The sequence below is a fragment of the Strongyloides ratti genome, scaffold srae_scaffold0000006 (assembly GCF_001040885.1).
Source record: "Strongyloides ratti genome assembly S_ratti_ED321, scaffold srae_scaffold0000006".
NCBI classification, from domain to species: Eukaryota; Metazoa; Nematoda; class Chromadorea; order Rhabditida; family Strongyloididae; genus Strongyloides; species Strongyloides ratti.
The window spans coordinates 1-20,276 of NW_020171524.1; the positions used below are offsets into that span (position 1 = coordinate 1).

Genomic DNA, 20,276 nt, shown 5'->3' on the forward strand with positions numbered 1-20,276 from the left:
TTTTATTATAAAATTTATAAATTAAAAACATTGTTTTTATTATAAAAAAAAAGTTGAAACCAAATTAAAACTTTTTCAATTAAAATTTTCTGTAAATTTTTATGATATTTTACATATCTTTTAATATTTAATATCTAGAATAATATATAATTGTGATCCGTAGTTCTGATTTTGGCTTAAAATAAATCCTGAGCCCAAGTCTTAAAGAAACATACCGAATATTAGCAATAAATTATTACAATCATTAGCATACTAAATAAATTTTAAGTAATTATTTAAAAAAGGACAATATGATTTTTGTAAAATATTCCAAGTATAGAATAAATAATAAACCTTTATAAAAAAATTCTGTTAAATAATCAGTAAATAAGTTTCTAGAAAGAAATAAAATAGTATAAAGTAATTATAATTTAAATGATAATTTCATTAAATTTTCAGTCCTTATTTTTTTTAAATAATACCAGAGAGATGATAAAACGGCTGAATTGTGCAAGTGGAGACACCTCAAATAACTTTTTTAAAAATAGATTTTTTTTTTACAGAGTTGTTTTTTTTTAATTTTTTTTATTGATGCTTTTAGTTGTTTATGTTTATTTTTATGTTATTTTTTTGAAAAAAATAAAAGTTTATGTTGTTTAAAGTTTATTAAAAATTTAAAAAAATAAAAAAATAATTTATAAACGACTTTTTTTAAGGCGTTGAGAAAGTCGGCCCATAAATTATTTTTATTTGCTCGGCACCAGGCAAACTCCCACAGTCGCTTCTCCATTCCTTTCTTCGTTCTTCCTCGAGAAGGAATCAGCAGTTTGTAACCGTTCCATGTTCTCTCTATGGTATTTGTGTGAATACCAGTTATTAGATCCTTGAAGCTTATACTATGGTTTACTGTATGGTGCTTCAGACCCAATTGTTTCTCAATTCCATTGTACCCTCGCCAAAGATCAGTGTGAATGATCGAGCCTGGGGCGACGTGCTTCTTGATGACGTCAAGAAGCGTTTCACTGTCCCGTTTTTCAACAGGAACAGCGAAAACGCGTCTCTCCTCCGTCCTTTCCACACCGCCAACAACCCAGACTTTATCTACACAGTGTCCCCAGTTGTATTTCCGCTTCCCCATTTTGGTTTCATCTATTTCGACAATTATGCCTTTTTCACCGACCACACAATCGACTTCATCAAGAGCATCTGCCACTAGTTGCCGAAAATAGACCAAAAATGAGGAAACGGTCTTACTGCTCAGCTCACACTGAACCATTATTGAGGTTGCTGAAGTCTTCAACAACCACAAGTAACCTATATGAAGAATCTCACCAAGAGAAAGATGGTCAGCAGCAAAAAAAGTACCCTTTCTCGCTGCTACACTTTTTCTACAATTTTTTTTGCCGCATTTAAATAACAACTTTGCTTTGAGCAATTTCATTGGACAGCCACATTTTTTACAGTTCATATCTTTTTTTATAATTCCTTTATTTTGTAGAAATTTTAGTGCTGCATTTTCATCGAAAAAAATTATTGATAAGCTTTTTACTAAAGGGATTGATGCCATTTTAGTTTTTGTGGAATATTTTGCTTATTTTTGTCGTAACAAATTAATATTTGATCAAATTTCAAATTCCAGTCTCTTTTTTTTTATATTTTAGAATATTATTTTAATAATATTGAAATTTCGATAATTAATAGGTTTTTTTTTTTATTTTTAAATTTTAAAAAAAAAATTTATTTATGTGGAAAAAAGTATTTTGTTTTTATTTTTTTTACTTCTAGTGCCAATAATGATCTAAATTTACTTGATTTGCAACATTTTAATACTAAAAAAAAAAGTTTTGAAAAATTTTTTTTGAAAACTTTGAAATTTTTTTACTTTTTTATATTTTTTTATTACTTTTAAGCCATATACAATAAGAAAAGTTTAAAAAAATTTTTTAAAAAAAGAGATATTTGAGGGGTCTCAACTTGTAAAAGAGATCCGATAAAACACTCTCTTTGGATTATAGAAAGCTTTATGACATAAAAGAAACATTTTTTAATATAGTTTTACAATATTACTATTTAATGATTATTTTATATAATTTTATATATATTACCTTACAAAATTTATTTGTATTAAAAATTAAGAAAGGATTAAAAGGCGGAATGGCCGAGTGGTCTAAGGCGTCAGACTCAAGTTATTTAACTTATGTAGTTTCTACAACTTCGTTGAGTTTTCTGATCTCGTTATCGAGGCGTGGGTTCAAATCCCACTTCCGTCAAAAAATATTTTATTAGTTTTAATCAACTAATATTTTTACTATAATTTAACATATAGTTACTATTTATTTTGAAGGAAATAATTTTTTATAAAAAATTTTACATAAAGTTATAAGATGAAATGATTTATATAAATTATTATTTCTTAATTAAAATAAATATAATAATTCTTAATGTATTGAAATGAAAATATTCATTTAAAAAACTTTGATTTTCAAGGTGCATATATATTTTCAATTATTTTATTATAGTTTTAGTAAAATTTTTATTGATATCACAACTAGTTCACAAAAATAAATATTTTTTTATATTTATTTAAAGAATCTTTAATTCTAAACTTAGATAAAATTTATTTACCTCTTTATAGAATAATAATTTATTGTGTTATTTATAAACGTTGTTATATATTTTATTTTTAAGTAAACAGAAATATTCTAAGGTGATTTTATTTAATTTTTATCTATTGTGATTTTAATTTTGCCAAATCTCAAATAATTAGTAAATATTTTTACTATAGTAAATTAATAACTAAAAATATTAATATTAATAAAAATGCATAATTATTTTAATTAAATTGTTTCAAGTTTGTTTTTTTGACATGAATAAAACAGAAAAAAAAAAAAACAAAATCAATTGTTAGAGTAAAAAACTTATAAACACCAAACTTATAAACTTAATTGATAAAAAAATTTTTTAAATAATTACAATTATTTTTTATAAAGTGTATAGCAATTTATCATTTATAAAAAGAATTTAATTAAATTGTTATATAAATTTATTTTATTTTATTATAGTAATAAAATAATTTTTTATATAAATTAGGTTAAAGTAGATACAATATAAGAAGATACTATTTTATATTAAAATAATGAAAAAAAATAATTTTATTTATTCTTATTTTTAAATTTTATATCATTTATATTATATCTTTAATAAGAGTGGTTATTTAAAGTTTACAAAACAATAAAATTTTAATTTAAATTCTTTTTTTCAAAAAAATATTTTGAATAAATTTTCTTTCATTGTATTATAAAAACATTTAAAAAATTATTAAATTTTAAAAAATAACGTTAATTTATTCAAAAATATTAAAACACGTAAAGTATCAAATTTTGCTATACTCATCCTCCAACTTATAACATTTTCTTAAAAAAATATAATAAATTTAGTGTTTTTAAAAAAAATTAATAAAAATTAAGGTATTTTTTTTAAAACGATTTATTCTTTAAGGAGAATAAAATGTTCAATTATTTTAAAAGTTAAAAAAAATGTTTCAATGACAATTTTTATTTTAAAATACGCTTTTATTCAACTAATTATTTTATTACCTTTAATTAAATATAAATAAAGAAACAATGTAGAAACAATTTATTTTTAAAAAAAAACATTAAATTATGCTAAATATCATAAAATGTTATATATATATTAATAATAAATGTCATTTTAAAAGTTTACAAAATTTTTTATAGTAATAAGTAAACAAATTACTTCTTTTATTCATAAAAATAATCTTAAAACATTATTTTAAACAATAAATTTGTTTTTTTATAAATTAAAACAAAAAGAAGGTAAAAAGAATGCTCCGTGTGAGGCTCGAACTCACGACCTTCAGATTATGAGACTGACGCGCTGCCGACTGCGCCAACGAAGCTTGGGAGCAGCAAATATTGACTTTAATATTACAAAATTATTATAAAATTAATACTTTATTATAATAGTTTATTCGACAAAATATAGATTAAAAAAAGTTACATTTATAAAAAAAATTTTTTTTGAAATAATATATTTTATAAAAAAAATTTTTTTTGAAATAATATATTTTAAAAAAAATAGTTTAAATATTAATTTAAAATAAATATAAGCAAATAAATAATTATTAAAAATTTAAATAGACTTTTTTTAGGTTAAAAACCTCTGATAGCAAAAATTACAATTGTGTTTTTAAGCAACAAAATTTTAAATAAAGATTTTATAAAAAGATGAAAATTGGCATCTGGTTCGAAACAAATTTTCTTAATAAATGACTTTCTAAAAATAAACTAAAAATTTGATTAAAATTTTTTAAAGTCAAAAATTTAATTTTATATAAACTTAAGCTAATGCATTTTACAATTGTTTTCTAATATTTTGGTTGGTATATCATTTTTATTTCTTTATTTGGCTTTTAATTTAATATACCTTATTTTATTAAAAAATCTTAATTTTTTTACAATGTAAATTTTTCTATTTATTAATAAAATATATTTTTATAGTTTTTTAAACTTTATCGTTACAAAAAAAATATTTATCAAAAATAAATACCTCTAGAAATATTTTTCTCTACATTTTGACTAATATACCATAGCTATATTATTTTCCGTTTTTGAGATATTTTGATTTATAGTTAAAATTGTTAATTTTTTTAATTGTATAAGTTTTATCTAAGACAAATTATTTGTTCTCGAGATAAAAGTAAAAAAACATCTTTTATATCAAAAATTTTTTTTTAAATTTTGAAACTCTATATCTTTTAAAAAATAATTTATTAAAAAAATGAAAAAATTTCTAATAAGCAATTTTTTCTCTATATTTTGGCTATTATACCTTTTCTATATCATTTTCCGTTCTTGAGATATTTTGGAAAAAGTGTAAAAAAATTTTATAACAATTTTACCAATTTTGTGTCTTTTTTTTTTCTTTTACTTGGTCATAACTTTTTAAATCGTATTTATTTAAACATAACAATAAGGAGACCATTGATGCAGTATTTGATGTTCTTTCGAGTAAAAATAACATTCACTAAAAACGGACGTTCCATTCTAAAGATATTTAATAAAAAGTATTTAAAAAAAAGAAATCAACATAATAATTAGTTACAAATAATCTTTTTTGTAAATGTAAAATTGTTATTTTTTGAAAGAATTTTTTTTTCTTTTTGGTACAATCAAAGTTTTAAAACTTTTATTTGACACAAATATCATTATAAATAAAGTATAAATTTTTGATTTTTAGTTTCAAATCAGGAGTATATTTTTTTCTTCATTTATTATCAATTGACAAAAAAATCTACTGTGTTCTTTCTTTTAAAAAAAAAGAAATAATATTTATAAATTTATAATGATAATCTTACAATTCTTATTAGTATAATTAGTTATAAATTTTTATTATTTTTTATATTTTATAATTTATAATAAATTTTAAAAAAAAATGTTATTATTTATACCAATTGATTTTAAAACTATATTTGTAAAGAGATAAATGTCAATGTATAAAATTAAACTTTTACTTATTTACTCTTTTAATTATATTATTTATTATTTTACAAATTTGCATATAGAAAATTTTAAAAGAAATTTTATAAAAATAAAAGACTTATTAAAAAATATTTTATATGCTATGAAACACATTATATATACTTTAAGATATACTAAAAATTAAAGTGATGATATATAATAAAATTGCAATCAGAAAATTAAAGATAATATCAAAAATATTATTATGCGTATATTTTCAAATGTAAATGCAATTTTTTTAAAAAAAATGTTATAATGAAATATAAAAAAATAAATTACTCTTTGTGGATAAATATTTTGTTTTCTTTTTATTTCAATACAAAAAGAGTAAAAGAAATGAAAGATTATACTTACTTATAAATTATAAAAAATTATCAACAGTTTTGTTTTAGTTAACTACATTTATGTTAACATATTAGTATAATATCAAATTACTATTTTTAATCTAATTACATAAAAAATAGAGAAAAAATTAAAGTGTTGATTAAATAATATATAATGTATAAATTATTACTTGTTTTTTAAAACACCTTTGATTTGATTTTAAAATTTTTTGTGATAACTTTTTTATTTTTTTTAATAATCATATAATATTATATAATAAAAAAAATATTTAATTAACTAATTTTTAAAAATATATCAGACTAATTATTTTTAAAATATTTTTTATAAATACTTTTATTTTTCAAATCATTTACCAATATTTTATTAATTTTACATAATTTAATTAATTCTTTTTTTGTCAAAACGTAATAAAAAGAATTTTTAGTGATGATAAAATTATTTTTAATAATTGTAATATGGAAAATGTATACAAAACTTATCTACAAATACCAAAGAAACTCCGGTCGAAAACTTCTAAGTTGTCTTCTAGTTGTTAATAGCTGTTTTAAGAGCTATAACGTACTTCGACATGAACTTATTTGTCATGAGTTTTCGAAACTCTTGTTTGTATATGTCCAAACTCATTTTTCTTTCATCTTCCTTCTTTACGGTAGATACATTCAATTCATGGATATTATCTTTTTTTTTTCTTTTAATTGTATCTTGTTGAATTATTTTATCTACAACTCTTTTAGATGTATTGACAATTTTTCTTTTATGAAGAATTTCCTCTATATTTATAATTTTTTTTCTCTCTGCACTACCAGTTTTTGTCCCACTTTGCTCACTGTCTTGCTCACCGCTTTTTTCACCTTCTGCTGTTAAACTTTGAATCCTGCTCTTATCTTCTCCTTGTTTCTTTGGACTGAAAAATCTCTTTCTACGTTCTTCTTCGTATCTCATGAAAATTGTTCTAATGGCATGATAATTTTCTAAGATTTCATCTTCTCTTTCATTTCCAGTTATAAATTTGTTATTTGTGTAAACTTTAACTACGTCTCTAATTAAACGTTCGTTTAATAGACTATTTTTTGTAAGACAATTGGTGCATCTATAAATGCAATTAGGGATATATGTCTTGTCCAAGTACATCAAATAACAGTTGTGAAGACAATTGTTGGTATCTTTATTTAGCATTTCTAAAAATGCGTTTTGTACCATGTCCACTATTTCGTAGCCGTTCTCATCTTTACTTCTTAGCACAACCCAATTTATATCAGATCTCTTCTTTTCCACTGGAGTCGGGTTGTTACTGGTTTCTGACATTGTTGAAACTGAACACGATTTCCTGCATGTCGTATTAAAATTTTCTATAGTAAGAATTTTTTTTAACGACGCTACAGCGTATGATGTATTTTAAAATATGGAAAATGATAATCCACCACTCCTGTTCAATCTCTCGATGTCCTGGAAGTATGTGGATATGTTTGTCGGTAATCCGTGATGAAGAATTACTGAACACGTTTTTAGATCGACGCCCACTAAATTTCCAGCAGTGGTGATGAAAGCAAAGTATATATTTTTTTTATAAATATCTCTGGTTTCTTTCTTTTCTTCTTTGGTTAAGGTTCTACAGTACTTAACTGTTGTAAATCCCTCCTTTTTATACATATCCTCGCAAAATTTTATTTTTTTTATATTTCTAACTATAATAACTACTCTGAATGGTTTTTCTTTGTAAACAATTTTTTTTAGAATTCTTAGTCTTTTTAAACCATCAACATAATCAGAAATATCTAACAAGTTCTCTTTCTTTACCATCGTTATCATAATGTTCTGCTTGAAAAAAACGCTCTTAATTACTGTATGTGGTGGAAGGCGTGAAATCTTTATTATTTTTTCAATTGCATTGTCTGGAATACTCCTATTGCAGTAGATTATTAAAATTCTTTTTGTTAGTAAAAATAATGTCATATTTTACGACAAATTAGATAGTTACAAATTATTATTTTTATTGATTTCATAGATAAAATGGAAAAAAAAACTATAGATTACAAAAAAAATGCTTTGTTGGCAAACGTGTGTAAAGCACTTGCCTGTAAATTTTTAATATAAAAAATATACTGTTCTTTTTTTTATCATAAATATAAATATTATTTCAATTAGAATTGGAATATCTAAAAAGGTTTACAAACATAATTCTCTTTTTTATATATTTGATTCCAAATGCCATAAAGCTAAGTTCTTAAATAATTGGAATATAAATAAAAAGAATCTGAAATATTTTCATTATTTTTTTTGTTTTAGAACTTTTTATTACATTATTTTAAGACTTTTGTAAGTAAGGTTAATTTATAGTATATTTGTTTTTAAAGAAAATAGGAAACAAAAAATTGTAATTTAGGTTAATCAACTAAATTTTTAAATATAACAATTTTAGACAAATTTAAATAGAATTATTTAACTATTTTATTAAAATTTGTAAAAAATAATAAAAACTTTATTTATTACAAAAAAAAACTATAATACCCTTTTTATATTTACATGCAGAAAAAGATTCACATCGTTTAACACAAAAGAAACATTTTTAATAGACAAATTTTTGAATTTAAAATATGAATATTTATAAAATATTGAAAACTGAAATGATTTTTTATATGTACCAAATTGATCCAAGAAGATCAAAAATTAGCGTTTTTTTGTGCTTGAAAAAAGAGATCAGACTTTTGTTATCTTGATTCTTTTTAAAATAATACTGCCTTTGTTTAGCTACTATTTACTGAGAGATAGCTAGCACTTTTTTACAAGTTAGCAGTCTTAATAATAAACAATTTTATATCTTCTTTTTAATAAATAATAAATAGAGATCAGACTTTAATAAACAATTTTATTTAAATAAACGTAATGATATAATAATGAGTGAAGGAGAGTGAAAAATTATAAATTAAAACTGACAAATTTTAATATTTTAACTTCTTTTTATACTAATTTTTCTTCGTTTTTTCCTTCCATTACATCACCATTCCCAAATCTTTTAATTTCCATATAAAGTATTTCAATTTCTTCATTAATTATCCGATTCATTGTATTACTGTTATTCTCTTTATCACTTTCTAAGAGAATTAAATCCACTATTGTGATAAAATAACTTTCTCTACTGTAACTTCCGGTTTCTTTTTCCCAATTTATTTTATAAATTTTTATTTCTTTTAAATTTTTACTAATTTATTAAAATTTAATTATCCTCTATTCTCTTTTAAATTTTTAGTTATTATTATTTTTAACATTTTATTTTAAATTTTATTATTATTATTATTATTATATTTATTATTATTATTTTTTTTTTTTTTAATAACCACTAATTTCAGATGAATTTTATTTCCTGTGTACCAAAAGAAGGGTTCTTAGACCCTTCTAATTTTTGCAGTCAAGAGTACTTTACTGGTTGGTCAAATTTTATTCAGAATGCACTCCTGGCTGTATTAACTTGTTTAATAACATTATTGTAAGTACTAACAAAACTAATCAAATTAATTACCTAACCATTAATTAGTAATTTACTTTAATCTAAATATTAACCACTAAATATTAAATTTTAAACTATATTTTTAATTTCTAATCCTAAATATTAAATTGTAATCATTAAATATTAATTAGTAAACTAAATACTAAATTACTAAACTAGATACTAAATTATTAATCTAAATACTAAATATTAATCACTAAGTATTAATTAATAAACTAAGTATTAAATTATTAAACTAAATACTAAAATTTTGATTCTAAATATTAAAACTATTTTTATTTATTATTTATTTATTTTTTTTTTTTATTTTCTAATCACTAAATTTAGAGGACAATTCCTGAAAAAGGTTTTAGTAAAATCTACTACTTTTGATAATGCTGCTAGGAAAAGAAACTCTGGAACTTCATCTATTGAGGAAGTATAATAAAAATTTTTTTTATATTTGATACTTTCTCCTTATGATCTAATTATTGTTACTATACAATCTTCAAATTTTAAACCAATTCTTTGAAATGATACTGCTGTCTTTAATAATTTTTCAACAACAGCTATTCTCCTACCGTTATCATTCATTATGTTTATCTTAATAAAATTGTTATTTTGAATCACTATCATTATTCAATTTTCTTCTTGGATTAATTTTAATTGTTTTACATGTGCTCGTATTGTGCCTTTTATTTGTCTTCCTCTCTGCGTACGCTTTACTAGTTTACAATTACCGGTGGAATTGTTTATTTCTGACACGATGTACGGGTCCTTGTATCTTTTCTTTATTTTCTTTTCATTTCCTACCTTATCTAGTATTTTTACATATACCGATTAACCCTTTCTGAATATAGTATCTTTCTCTGCTTTTCCTTTTGCTTCTTTATTCTCTTGGAGTATCTCCCTCACCCTTCCCAGAATTTCGTCGTACTCCTAACGATGATATTTTTCATTCTGAATATACTTCGGAAAGTGAAGGTAGTTGTCTTCCATACTTCTATACTTTGTAAAAATTAAATGATTAGGTGCCATCTTTGTCGTAGTTTGTTTCTGATTATTGTAGGCTCCCACTACCATAGGAACTATAATATCCCATATATTTTCAGCTTTATAAACAGCAATTACTTCATTAATCACTCTATTGAATCGTTCTACTTCTCCATTAGAATTATGGTTGTATGAGGTTGAAAATCGTATTTCGACTCCCCATTGTTTTAATGCTAACAATATTGTAGTAGAATTGAAATATGGCGCATTATCACTTCGTATTAATCGTGGTGTACCAAATACGGAAAACTCTTGTTATTAATTGCTTAGTTATCTCTTCTGCTGTTGAAGATCTCAATGGTATCACAATTACATATTTACTAAAGTCATCTATTATCATTAATAAATATCTATTATAATGTTCCGTTTCTGGTAATGGTCCTCAAATGTCCATATTTAGTCTTTCAAACGGAAAAGAAGAGGGTTCCCAACGTCCTTGCCAATTCGCTTTAGTTGTGCCTGGTTGGAACCTTACTTTTGCACATGTTTCGCATTGAAATTTAATTTTGGTTGAAGTTTAAAGTTGGTGTCCCCTTGCCACTTTTGATTGAAAAACACGTCAAAATGAATTATTTTTTCATCAAATTGATATATTTTATAATTTTTTTTATTTTTTGATAAAAAAATAAAAAATTTTTTTTTTTGAAAATTTTTGAAAAAAAAAAAAATTTTTTATTTTCAAGTTATTTCTTCTAAGTTAAGAAAACAATTTATATTTATTTGATTTTAACAACTAAATAAAAATAAAAAAGACTTTTTTTAAATTTTATTGGTTAAATAAAAATAATAAATTAATAAAATATTTAAAAATTAGTAAATTATTTTTTAATATAACTGACTTCTCGTAAGACATCAAGAAAGCCAGCTCATAGGTTTTTTTATTTGCCCGGCGCTAAGCAAACTCTTATAGACGCACCTTCATGTTCTTTTTTGTCCTCCTCGTGCCAGAATCAGAAGTTTAAAGCCATTCCACGTTCTTTTTATAATGTTTGTGTGGATACCAGTTTCCGGATCATTGAAATTTACACTATGGTTTATCGTATAGTATTTGAAACCTAAAATATTTTCAATTCTATTGTAACTTCGCCAAAGATCAGTGTGAATAAAAAGCCAGGTTTGACGTGCTTCTTAATGACTTCAAGTAGCGTTTCACTGTTCTGTTTTTCAACAGGAAAAGCAAAAACGCTTCTTTCCGTCGTTTTTTCTACACCGCCTACAACCCAGACTCCATCTACAAGATGCCCTCTATTATTCTTCCGTTTGCCCATTTTGGTTTCATGTATTTCCACAACGATGCTTTCTCCACCGTTAACACATTCTTCGGTATCTAAAGCATCCGTCACAAGTTGACGGAGATAGCCTAAAAATAAGCAAACAGTTGCACTACTTACTTCACACTGACCCTTTATTTAAGCTACTGGATTCTTCCACAACCATAGGTAAGACATGTGAAGAATTTTTGAAGCGGAAAGCACTGGCAGGCGAAAAACGTTTCAGTTTTGGCACTTACGGCTTTTCTACAGCTTTTTTTTGTGCATCTGAAAATTTGTATCGCCCTTTTAAAAGAAGTTGGGCTTCCACATGCAGGACAATCCATTTTTTTTTTTGAAAATTTTTTCATCTTGGAGAAACTTGAAAGCAGATTCTTCGTTGTAGAAAATTTCTTTAAAATTACTTGATGGTGGAATTGGAGCCATTTTAGAAGTGTTTTGAGTAAATAAGTTTGTTAAATTTGTTAACAGTTAAATTTATGATCAAATATCAATTTCCAAATCATTTTACCTTTTTTTGATGACTTTTTTGATGAAAATGCGTTGTTTTTTTGATAATTTTAAAAAAATTCAAAAAAATTTTTTTTAAGTAAAAAAAAAATTTTTTTTTTCATTTTTTTTTTTTTTTCATTTTTTTTGGTTTTTTTTATCATTTTTCCTCTTTTTCCTTTGTTTTTATTATTTTTTTTGCTTTTTAGTGTAAAAAAAAATTTTTTTTTTTAAAAATTTTTTTTGAAAAATTTCAAAATTTTTTTTTTTTCTGATTCGCCGTGTTTTTTTATCCTAGAAAAACTAAAAAAAAAAGCAAAAAATTTTATTTTAAAAAAGTTATTTTAGGGGACACCAACTTTAAAACAAATCCTTAATTTTTATATTCTCCCACCAAAAATATTGCTGTATTGGGACCGTATCCGATGTTGCCCAAAATGTCTTTCTAAGTAAGGGTGTTCATGCCAATCCATTATCAATTGCTGGCGATTTTGCTTCGGGACATATATATATGGCTGATTCCGTATTTTTACTATTATTAACTCGCCTACATTCATTAAATCCGTTCCGAATTGTTTTTGTAATTCCGATCTCTCATCCTTTGCTAGTTCCCATTCCTCCATTCTTAATGGGTTTCTAAATTTTGTTAATAATGTAATCATACTCTTATCTTCATTCTTAATCTTCAATGCTAACGTTGTATTTCTTGACAGCAAGTCTGCTAATACATTCGCTTTCTCTTCTTTATAATAAATATTCAGTGTATATGCTATTAAAGCAAGTTGATATTTTCTCAATTTCGTTTGATTTTTTTAAGCATTCTTAATAGCCACTACCGCTCTTTGGTCTGTATATATATCCGTTACCTTCCCCCATATATAGTGGTGAAACTTTCGTACTGCAAAAGACAACTGCCAATGCCTCCTTTTCTGTTATTTGCCAGCGCTTTTCAACATCTCTTAATGTACGAGACGCATAAGCTATCACTCGAAGGTGCTTCTCCTCATCTTCTTGGAGCAATACCGCTCTTATTGCGTAATCTGAAGCGTCTGTATGTATTATAAAATTTCTGTTTAAATCAGGTTTGGCTAGTATTGGAGCCTGAGTTAGCAATGTCTTTAATAAAGTTAATGCATTATCCTGTTCCTTCAATAACTCAAGATTAAATTTAAATAATTAAATAATGAATTAATTTGTTAATAATAAATTTAATTACTCCTTTTTATAAAAATTGATAATTTCTTTTTGTAACTCCAGCCAATTGTCTGACAACTTCAAAACATTGGCATCAATAACAGTATCACTAGCATCTATTATCATCCGGTTTCATTCTCACTGCCATACAAATGGACACCCCTTTCTCTACTGTTACAGAGTTGGGAGTCAAATTCATGATCCAAAATATAGTTTGTCCGTCTTCTAATCGCGACACACTTTTGTATCCAATCACACCATCAGGTAAATTTATATCCGGATTCAGTTTTACTTTCACCAGTCCTGTGTCCCCATAATAGTCACTAGTTAATCTAAGGATTCCTTGTTTCCCTGGAGCTATTAACAGAGTTTTTGCGTTCCTTAACTGTATTTTCATTTCTCGTTCCTGTATGGTATGAATATTTATCTTCCCCAGGCGGATTATTCTATTACGATAATCATGAATATAAACTAAAAACTGTTTAAGGAAACTTCTTCCTAATATCACTGGAAACAGTAAATCTTTTACTACATAGAAAACATCTTTTATTATTACAGTTTCACTTAATTTCACTTCAAGGGTTACTACTCCATTTATTTCTAATTTATCATGCGTATTTTCTATTGAGACTTCTGTCTTTCTTAAAAGTGGTTGACCTATACTTTCCCAGCATTGCTGGCTAATTAAAGATGTTGTACTTCCATCGTCTATGTAAGCAACTTTCCTATATCTTCGGTTAAGATATACTGTTATTGCTGGAAAATTAGTATCCAAATCATTTATCACACACATAGCTATATACTTAGTTTGTATCGTTTCCTTCATTAACTAGTCCGCTTTCGCTATTTGGGCTTCAAGTAAGGCTATTTCGATATCATCTTCCGCATTGATTTTCTTGCCTTCCTTTATTCGTTTATTAGCTTGTTCTCGCATTCTCCCTTTGAAACGGTTAATTTCTTGTTCCATTTCAGTTTGATTCTGTACTTCCCTTGGTATTATTTCTCGTTCATCTCGTACTTTTTTTTGATTCGGTGTTCTTCTAATTACTTGAGATATTCTTCCAGCTATTTTAGCTGCTAAATGCGTGGGGAATTTTTGAGCAATTAGTACTGTCAGAAAGTTTTAAGTCTGATTTATCTTTATTTAATATTAATATACCAATGATATAAAACAGGGGTTCCTTTCGGGACAGTCCCTCTCAAGAAGAATTTGGGGTACAAATCATAAAATGGCATATATGTAAATAAAATAAAGTAAATTTTAAATATTAATTAATTATTTCATTGACATGACGAGTTATTGTAGCACCGTTAGAAAGACGGATAGCGTATATGAAGTCAGATAGTTTATCAATAATTATACCCTCACGCCATTTGGTTCCTGTTTTATGGAAAGCTTTAACTGTTTGCTTAATTGAAAATTGTCTAACCTTTTCATTAGCATTCTCAGAAGTTTTCATATTAAGAATCCGAGGGAAATTAACAATAGTATTAAAAAAACTTATGATAAGAGAGTTCTTGTCCTAACGAAATTGTCTCATATCTGTATTTGAAAAGATAGTCATCTAAGATATCAGTGATTTTTGTGCCATAATTTTGTTGAACAAATTTCTTTAAGTTTTGACAATGACGTTCTACTTTTCCGTTACAATGATGAGCTTCAGGTGGAACAATTTTTACATTAAGAAAAACAGATAAAAATTCTTTACTAATAAATTGACGTCCACTATCAACTATGAAAAATTCAATGGGTCCATAGGTGAGAAGATATTCCTTACAACATGAGATAATAGAAGAGGAAGTTATACTCTTCAACAGCCAAGCCGATGGAAAATCGCTCCAATTATCAACAGCAAGAAGAATTTTATGTCCAAAACAATAGCAAATGTCCAGATGAATAAATTAGCGTGGTCGTGAAGCTTTCCAAAAAGAAAAACGAATTGGTGGTTTTCTTCTGGATTGCTGACATTTAGCACAATCTTTCCAAAGCCGCATCAAATCTTCGTAACAATTCTTAAAATAGCATTCGTTTAGTACCATAGAATAGATTGAAGCTACAGAGTTGTGATTTTATGCAATTGTTTTAAAAGTTGAGGGATTAGTTTTGAAGGAAGATAATAGCGATTTTTGTAAAAGAGAACCTCGTCTTTCAACACAAAGTGTTTTTTAATTTCTATAAATTCATTTGTCATGTTTTGATAGAGATGAAAAAACGGGAAAACCATCACTAAGAAACTTTTTGATTCTGCCAATATCCACATCTTCAGAGATTGCCGAACGAAAATTACTTTCCGAAAAGAAGGTATTGAAGTTAACAGCAGCAAACTCTCTTTCAACACACATTTCCGAAATAACTAACTCAGAAGATGTATCCATTGTAGCTACCATTCTAGAAAGAAGATCCGGCATGCAAAAATTAGATGTTGGGATAAAATCAACAGACAGACAATAAGATTGAACAATTAGTAGCCAGCGTTGAAGACGACCAGAAATATGATTAGGAATTGGTTTTTTTGCTTTGACTGACATCTATCAAATAACAAAGTGCTTTATGGTCTACAAAAACTTTGCAGTTGGAAGCCATGATATAATATTTAAATTTTTGAAGTCCAGTAATCAGTGCAAAAAGTTCTTTTTCAGTTTGAGAGTAATTGATTTGTGACTGAGATAGAGCTTTACTAAAATATAAAACTGGAACACGGACTGACTTTCCACCAATATTAACTTGTTGTTCTAACACGCCTCCAATTGCGATACTTGAAGCATCGCATGATAAATAGGTCGGTCGATTTTTCTCAAAGAAGTAGCTATGTGATAATGATAGAATGCTAGCCTTGAATTTTTGAAAAAGTGATTCTAATGTGGAGCTCCATTCAAATTTTGCATACTTACGACACAACGGAGAAAGTAAGAGAATAAAATTCATCAATTTTGGAATAGCATCAGCGTAATGAGCACAAACACCTAAAATTGTACGTATATCAGCAACATTTTGGGGAGAGCGAATTGAAAGAATGGAATTTTTGGCAGCATCAGTCTATTAACGTTTTCTGTTTTGTATCTTCCAGCCTAAAAAACAGACAACATTGGATCCAAAAACTGACTTTTGTGCGTTCAATACGAAATTATAATAGTCCAATTGTTCACAAACCTGGAAAGTATATTTAGTAAGATCTGACATATTTGATGCATATATTAAAATATCATCATAGTAGATTTTCGTAAATTCAACACAATCACGAAGTACCCATGATAAAAATGTTTGCATATGGTATGGAGAATTTTTATATCCAAAAGAACAACGAAGCCATTTATAAGTAGTATTTAAAACTTTAAAAGTCATTATGGATGATAGTGAATCAGATAACCGTAGTTGCAAAAATGCTGAGGATAGGTCAAAGTGTGTGAAAAAGTAAGCATCACTTAAATCTCTAAAAAGAGCATCAAAATTATCAAGTAAAGTGCAGCGAGTACTCGTAACACGATTAACAGTTGCAGAAAAATCCATACAGATACGTAAAGGCTTTGTTGATGCCTTAACTAAACACAATGGCGTATTCCATTTAGCAATTGAAGTGTGTTTCGTGATAATGTTTTGCTTTTCCCATTCTTCTATAATACTTTTAACATCATTTTCCAGTCCAAAAGGAATACGACGTGGTGGGATAAAAAATAGAGGATGATTAAGTATATCGTCATCAACAATATAATCATAAACACCAGTTTGTTTACCTGAAAGATTGAACAAGTTTGGAAATTTTTGTTTGATTTGTGAGAGGAGATTAGGATCGTGCTTGATTTCATCTACTTTTGAAGATAATTGCAGTTGAACAGCTATCCAAGCCGCGTTACCATCTAAAAGCGGTCTTGCAACATCAGCAACATAGCAAGGATAAGAAACATTATTGAATGAAAAATTGAAAAAGCCATACACTTTAATAGAAGCATTAGTAGCTGAAGTACAAGTCTTTGAAGTTTTTTGAAGCGGGACATTCGAGAGATTCTTTTTGTAAAAAGAAAAAGGTAAAACAGAATCATCAGCACCTGTATCAATCTTCATATTACATGAAACAGTAGAAGATAGATTCACAGCAATAAATTTCGAGCATGTTGACAAAAAATCGACTGAATCAAAAGTGATAGTATCAACGTCTTTCTGCTTGGTGCCGAAAGATCGTTTACAATAACGTGGATTCTTTCTTTGACGCTTTTTTCTGACAACTTTAAATGCATTAATTTGGTCTATAGAAGTTGCTAGTTGAAGAGTTTCTACATAAGATAAAAAGTTTGTGAGATTAAGTTCCTCAAGCGAAGTGGACTCAACATACTTAATAGATTCAATCTTCAATGGTTCATGGAGTTGAGATATAATGTCTTTGATAATCACAAGATCGCACAGTTCTGTACTAAATTTTGCCTTGAACTGATGAGTCATCGAACGTAAACGAGAAAACCAGTCGAATAATGTGTCTTGTTTCTTTGAAGTGTCCGACAATCTAGCTATAACAGAAAAACGAGATTCTTTTTTATTATAACGCTCTTGCAAATATTCAATCACAGAATCGTAGGAAGTTGAAGACATGAATTTTATACCAAAAAATTTAGCAAGTTCTTTTACGACATCATCTGACAATGTTTGAATCAATTTGCCAACTTTTTCACTCTCAACCGCTAAAAAAAGGAGATTACAGAAAAAATGGTGGTTTGATAACAAAAACAAATCAAAATCCATTTGACCAGTAAAAGAGACTTAACTTTGGGTTGATTCGAGAGAGTAGATGATAGCAACGATGATAATTCGGCCTTACTCATCTTCATTAGCGCATCTGATTCTTCTTTCATAATAGGTTAAGAAACAAGTTAAATATTAAATAACACCCAGGATCGCCACAGGTGTCAGAAAGTTTTAAGTCTAATTTATCTTTATTTAATATTAATATACCAATGATATAAAACAGGGGTTCTCTTCGGGACAATGAGTATTACTTCTTGTAATTCTTGACATTTTTTTATAGAATCTAAAAAAAATAAACGTTAAAAAAGAATAAAAAAAATTAAATTAAAAAACAAAACGAAACGAAACAGATAAACGAATTTAAGCAAAAAGTAAAAAAATATCTAAAAGTTAATGTTTAAAAATATATAGTGAATAATTTTATTATACATAAAGTAAAAAAACATCATTTCTCGTTGTAGCACTTTCTTAAAACAAAAAAATGTACACTAAAATTTTACTTAATTTTAAAAATTAATTTTTATCATAAAGCTCCAAATTTAGAACACCTTTAGTTGAGGAGCACTACAATATATTTTTTTTTTTAAAAAATTACAAAAAAAAACTTTTTTACACTGAAAATCAACAAATTTTAAAAAAATATACGCGAAAACCAGAAAATAAAAAAAAGAAATTTTTTTTACAATGTTATTGTAAAATGAGAAAAAAAACGATCATTTTCTCATCAAAAGTTTGTATTTTATGAAAAAATAATAAAAAAAATAAAAAAAATTTTATTTTGACGTTGAAAATCAACTTATTAAAAACCACCATTTGTAAATAAAAAAAATAGTGGTTTTCCTTAACTAAAATTCAGCTCTAGATTTACTTGTGAAGTGACTTGATTTGTAATGAAAAAAAATAATACCAGGATAAAAGCTAAAAAAATTGTTTTTTTCCTGTGCTATCAAAAAGTATAAATGACTGCGATAATAATAAAGATTAATTTTTATTTTAATTAGAGGCTTTAGCAATTTATTTTAAATTATTTTTTATTTAAAAAAACGCAGCATAAAAATTATACAATTTTAATATCATAATAAAATAAATTATTTATTTTAAAATCAAAGCAATGTTCAAATTTCATTATAATCATCAAGTTCAGCGTCTTCTTTTAAACATTCATTTATTGTTTCAATTAAATAATTTATGGTCGTTTGGTATCTTTAATCCATGATTTTATAATTTCTTCAAACAATTTTTTAATGTCCTTGATGACTTTTAGTAATATTAAAGCGTAAATTTCTGAAGATTCAATAGTATCAAAAATTGTTTTTCCATTAACCAGGTCTTGAACTTTTTCATACATTTCACCATAAATTTTGACTTCCAACATTTCCTTTTTTGAAAAATCTATTTTTTTTTCAATTTCATTTATTTTTCTTTGGATTTTCCACACAGCACTAATTGATTTACTAGCTTCTTGAGATTTTTCTTTTGATGTACTTTTTGAACAAACAAATAAAGAGAATGTTGCAGCAATTGCATCAATCCTTTTATTAAGTAAGTTATTGCTTTCAATTAATTCAGCAAGTATCATCGATCCTTCAACATAGGATATATTCGCAGCAATCATTCCTTTTTTTGTTAATTCATTATTTTCATTAATGAAATTAAGTTCTTTAAAAACTTCTTTTCTTTTTTTGAAAATAGCAGTGTTTGCATAAAAGCTTTTTTTTTGATAGTCTTTAAAAGAATTTCTAAAGAATTCTTTGTAATTTGAAAATCCACACATATCGAGAGCAAAATTATATGTGACACTTAATTACGAGTTCATTGGTACTGAAGATTTAAGTGTCAATTTATTTTTAAGCGCAGCAACATTCAATTTTGCATTTGTCATAATAATGACATATCCTTTTTTATCAATTCTTCGTCTTCCAGCTCTTACAGCTATTTGCATAAATTTACTAAAGTTGTAGTCACGTTCTTCAATTCCATCAAATTTTTTAAAATTCGTAAAAAACACGCTGACACTGGAGAATTGAGTCCTACAGCAAGAGTTTCTGTTGTAAAGAGGACTTTAATGTTTTTATCATCTTGATCTTCTTCAAAATAATACTGCCCTTGTTCAGCTACTATCTCTCTCTGAGGGATATCTAGTACTTTATTACAAGTTAGCATTCTTATTTTAAACAATATTATAT

At 25.7% G+C, this 20,276-nt stretch overlaps 6 protein-coding genes across 6 annotated transcripts; all 6 read right to left on the reverse strand.

Annotated features, from left to right (window-relative positions):
* Positions 1–725: 725 nt before the first annotated feature.
* On the reverse strand, positions 726–1,447 carry SRAE_0000063200 (Transposase, ISXO2-like domain-containing protein; the record flags this gene model as incomplete). Its single annotated transcript, XM_024646548.1, has 2 exons — positions 726–862; positions 904–1,447. 2 exons carry the CDS (start codon positions 1,445–1,447, stop codon positions 726–728), a joined length of 681 nt encoding a protein of 226 aa, XP_024500719.1.
* Positions 1,448–6,389: 4,942 nt separating this feature from the next.
* On the reverse strand, positions 6,390–7,169 carry SRAE_0000063300 (Hypothetical protein; the record flags this gene model as incomplete). Its single annotated transcript, XM_024646549.1, has 1 exon — positions 6,390–7,169. The coding sequence occupies one exon, from the start codon at positions 7,167–7,169 to the stop codon at positions 6,390–6,392; it is 780 nt and encodes a 259-aa protein (XP_024500720.1).
* Positions 7,170–11,456: 4,287 nt separating this feature from the next.
* Positions 11,457–14,148, reverse strand: SRAE_0000063400 (Aspartic peptidase domain-containing protein; the record flags this gene model as incomplete). The annotated part of the gene is made up of 6 exons (XM_024646550.1): positions 11,457–11,761; positions 11,820–11,875; positions 12,579–12,655; positions 12,713–12,903; positions 13,028–13,201; positions 13,506–14,148. 6 exons carry the CDS (start codon positions 14,146–14,148, stop codon positions 11,457–11,459), a joined length of 1,446 nt encoding a protein of 481 aa, XP_024500721.1.
* A 36-nt stretch (positions 14,149–14,184) lies between these two features.
* SRAE_0000063500 (Hypothetical protein) lies at positions 14,185–14,815 on the reverse strand (the record flags this gene model as incomplete). The annotated part of the gene is made up of 2 exons (XM_024646551.1): positions 14,185–14,465; positions 14,650–14,815. The coding sequence occupies 2 exons, from the start codon at positions 14,813–14,815 to the stop codon at positions 14,185–14,187; spliced, it is 447 nt and encodes a 148-aa protein (XP_024500722.1).
* Positions 14,816–15,536: 721 nt separating this feature from the next.
* Positions 15,537–18,197, reverse strand: SRAE_0000063600 (Reverse transcriptase domain-containing protein; the record flags this gene model as incomplete). Its single annotated transcript, XM_024646553.1, has 4 exons — positions 15,537–15,884; positions 15,922–16,392; positions 16,438–18,026; positions 18,164–18,197. The coding sequence occupies 4 exons, from the start codon at positions 18,195–18,197 to the stop codon at positions 15,537–15,539; spliced, it is 2,442 nt and encodes an 813-aa protein (XP_024500723.1).
* Positions 18,198–19,276: 1,079 nt separating this feature from the next.
* Positions 19,277–20,253, reverse strand: SRAE_0000063700 (DSH, C-terminal domain-containing protein; the record flags this gene model as incomplete). Its single annotated transcript, XM_024646554.1, has 3 exons — positions 19,277–19,829; positions 19,899–20,015; positions 20,105–20,253. 3 exons carry the CDS (start codon positions 20,251–20,253, stop codon positions 19,277–19,279), a joined length of 819 nt encoding a protein of 272 aa, XP_024500724.1.
* Positions 20,254–20,276: the final 23 nt, after the last annotated feature.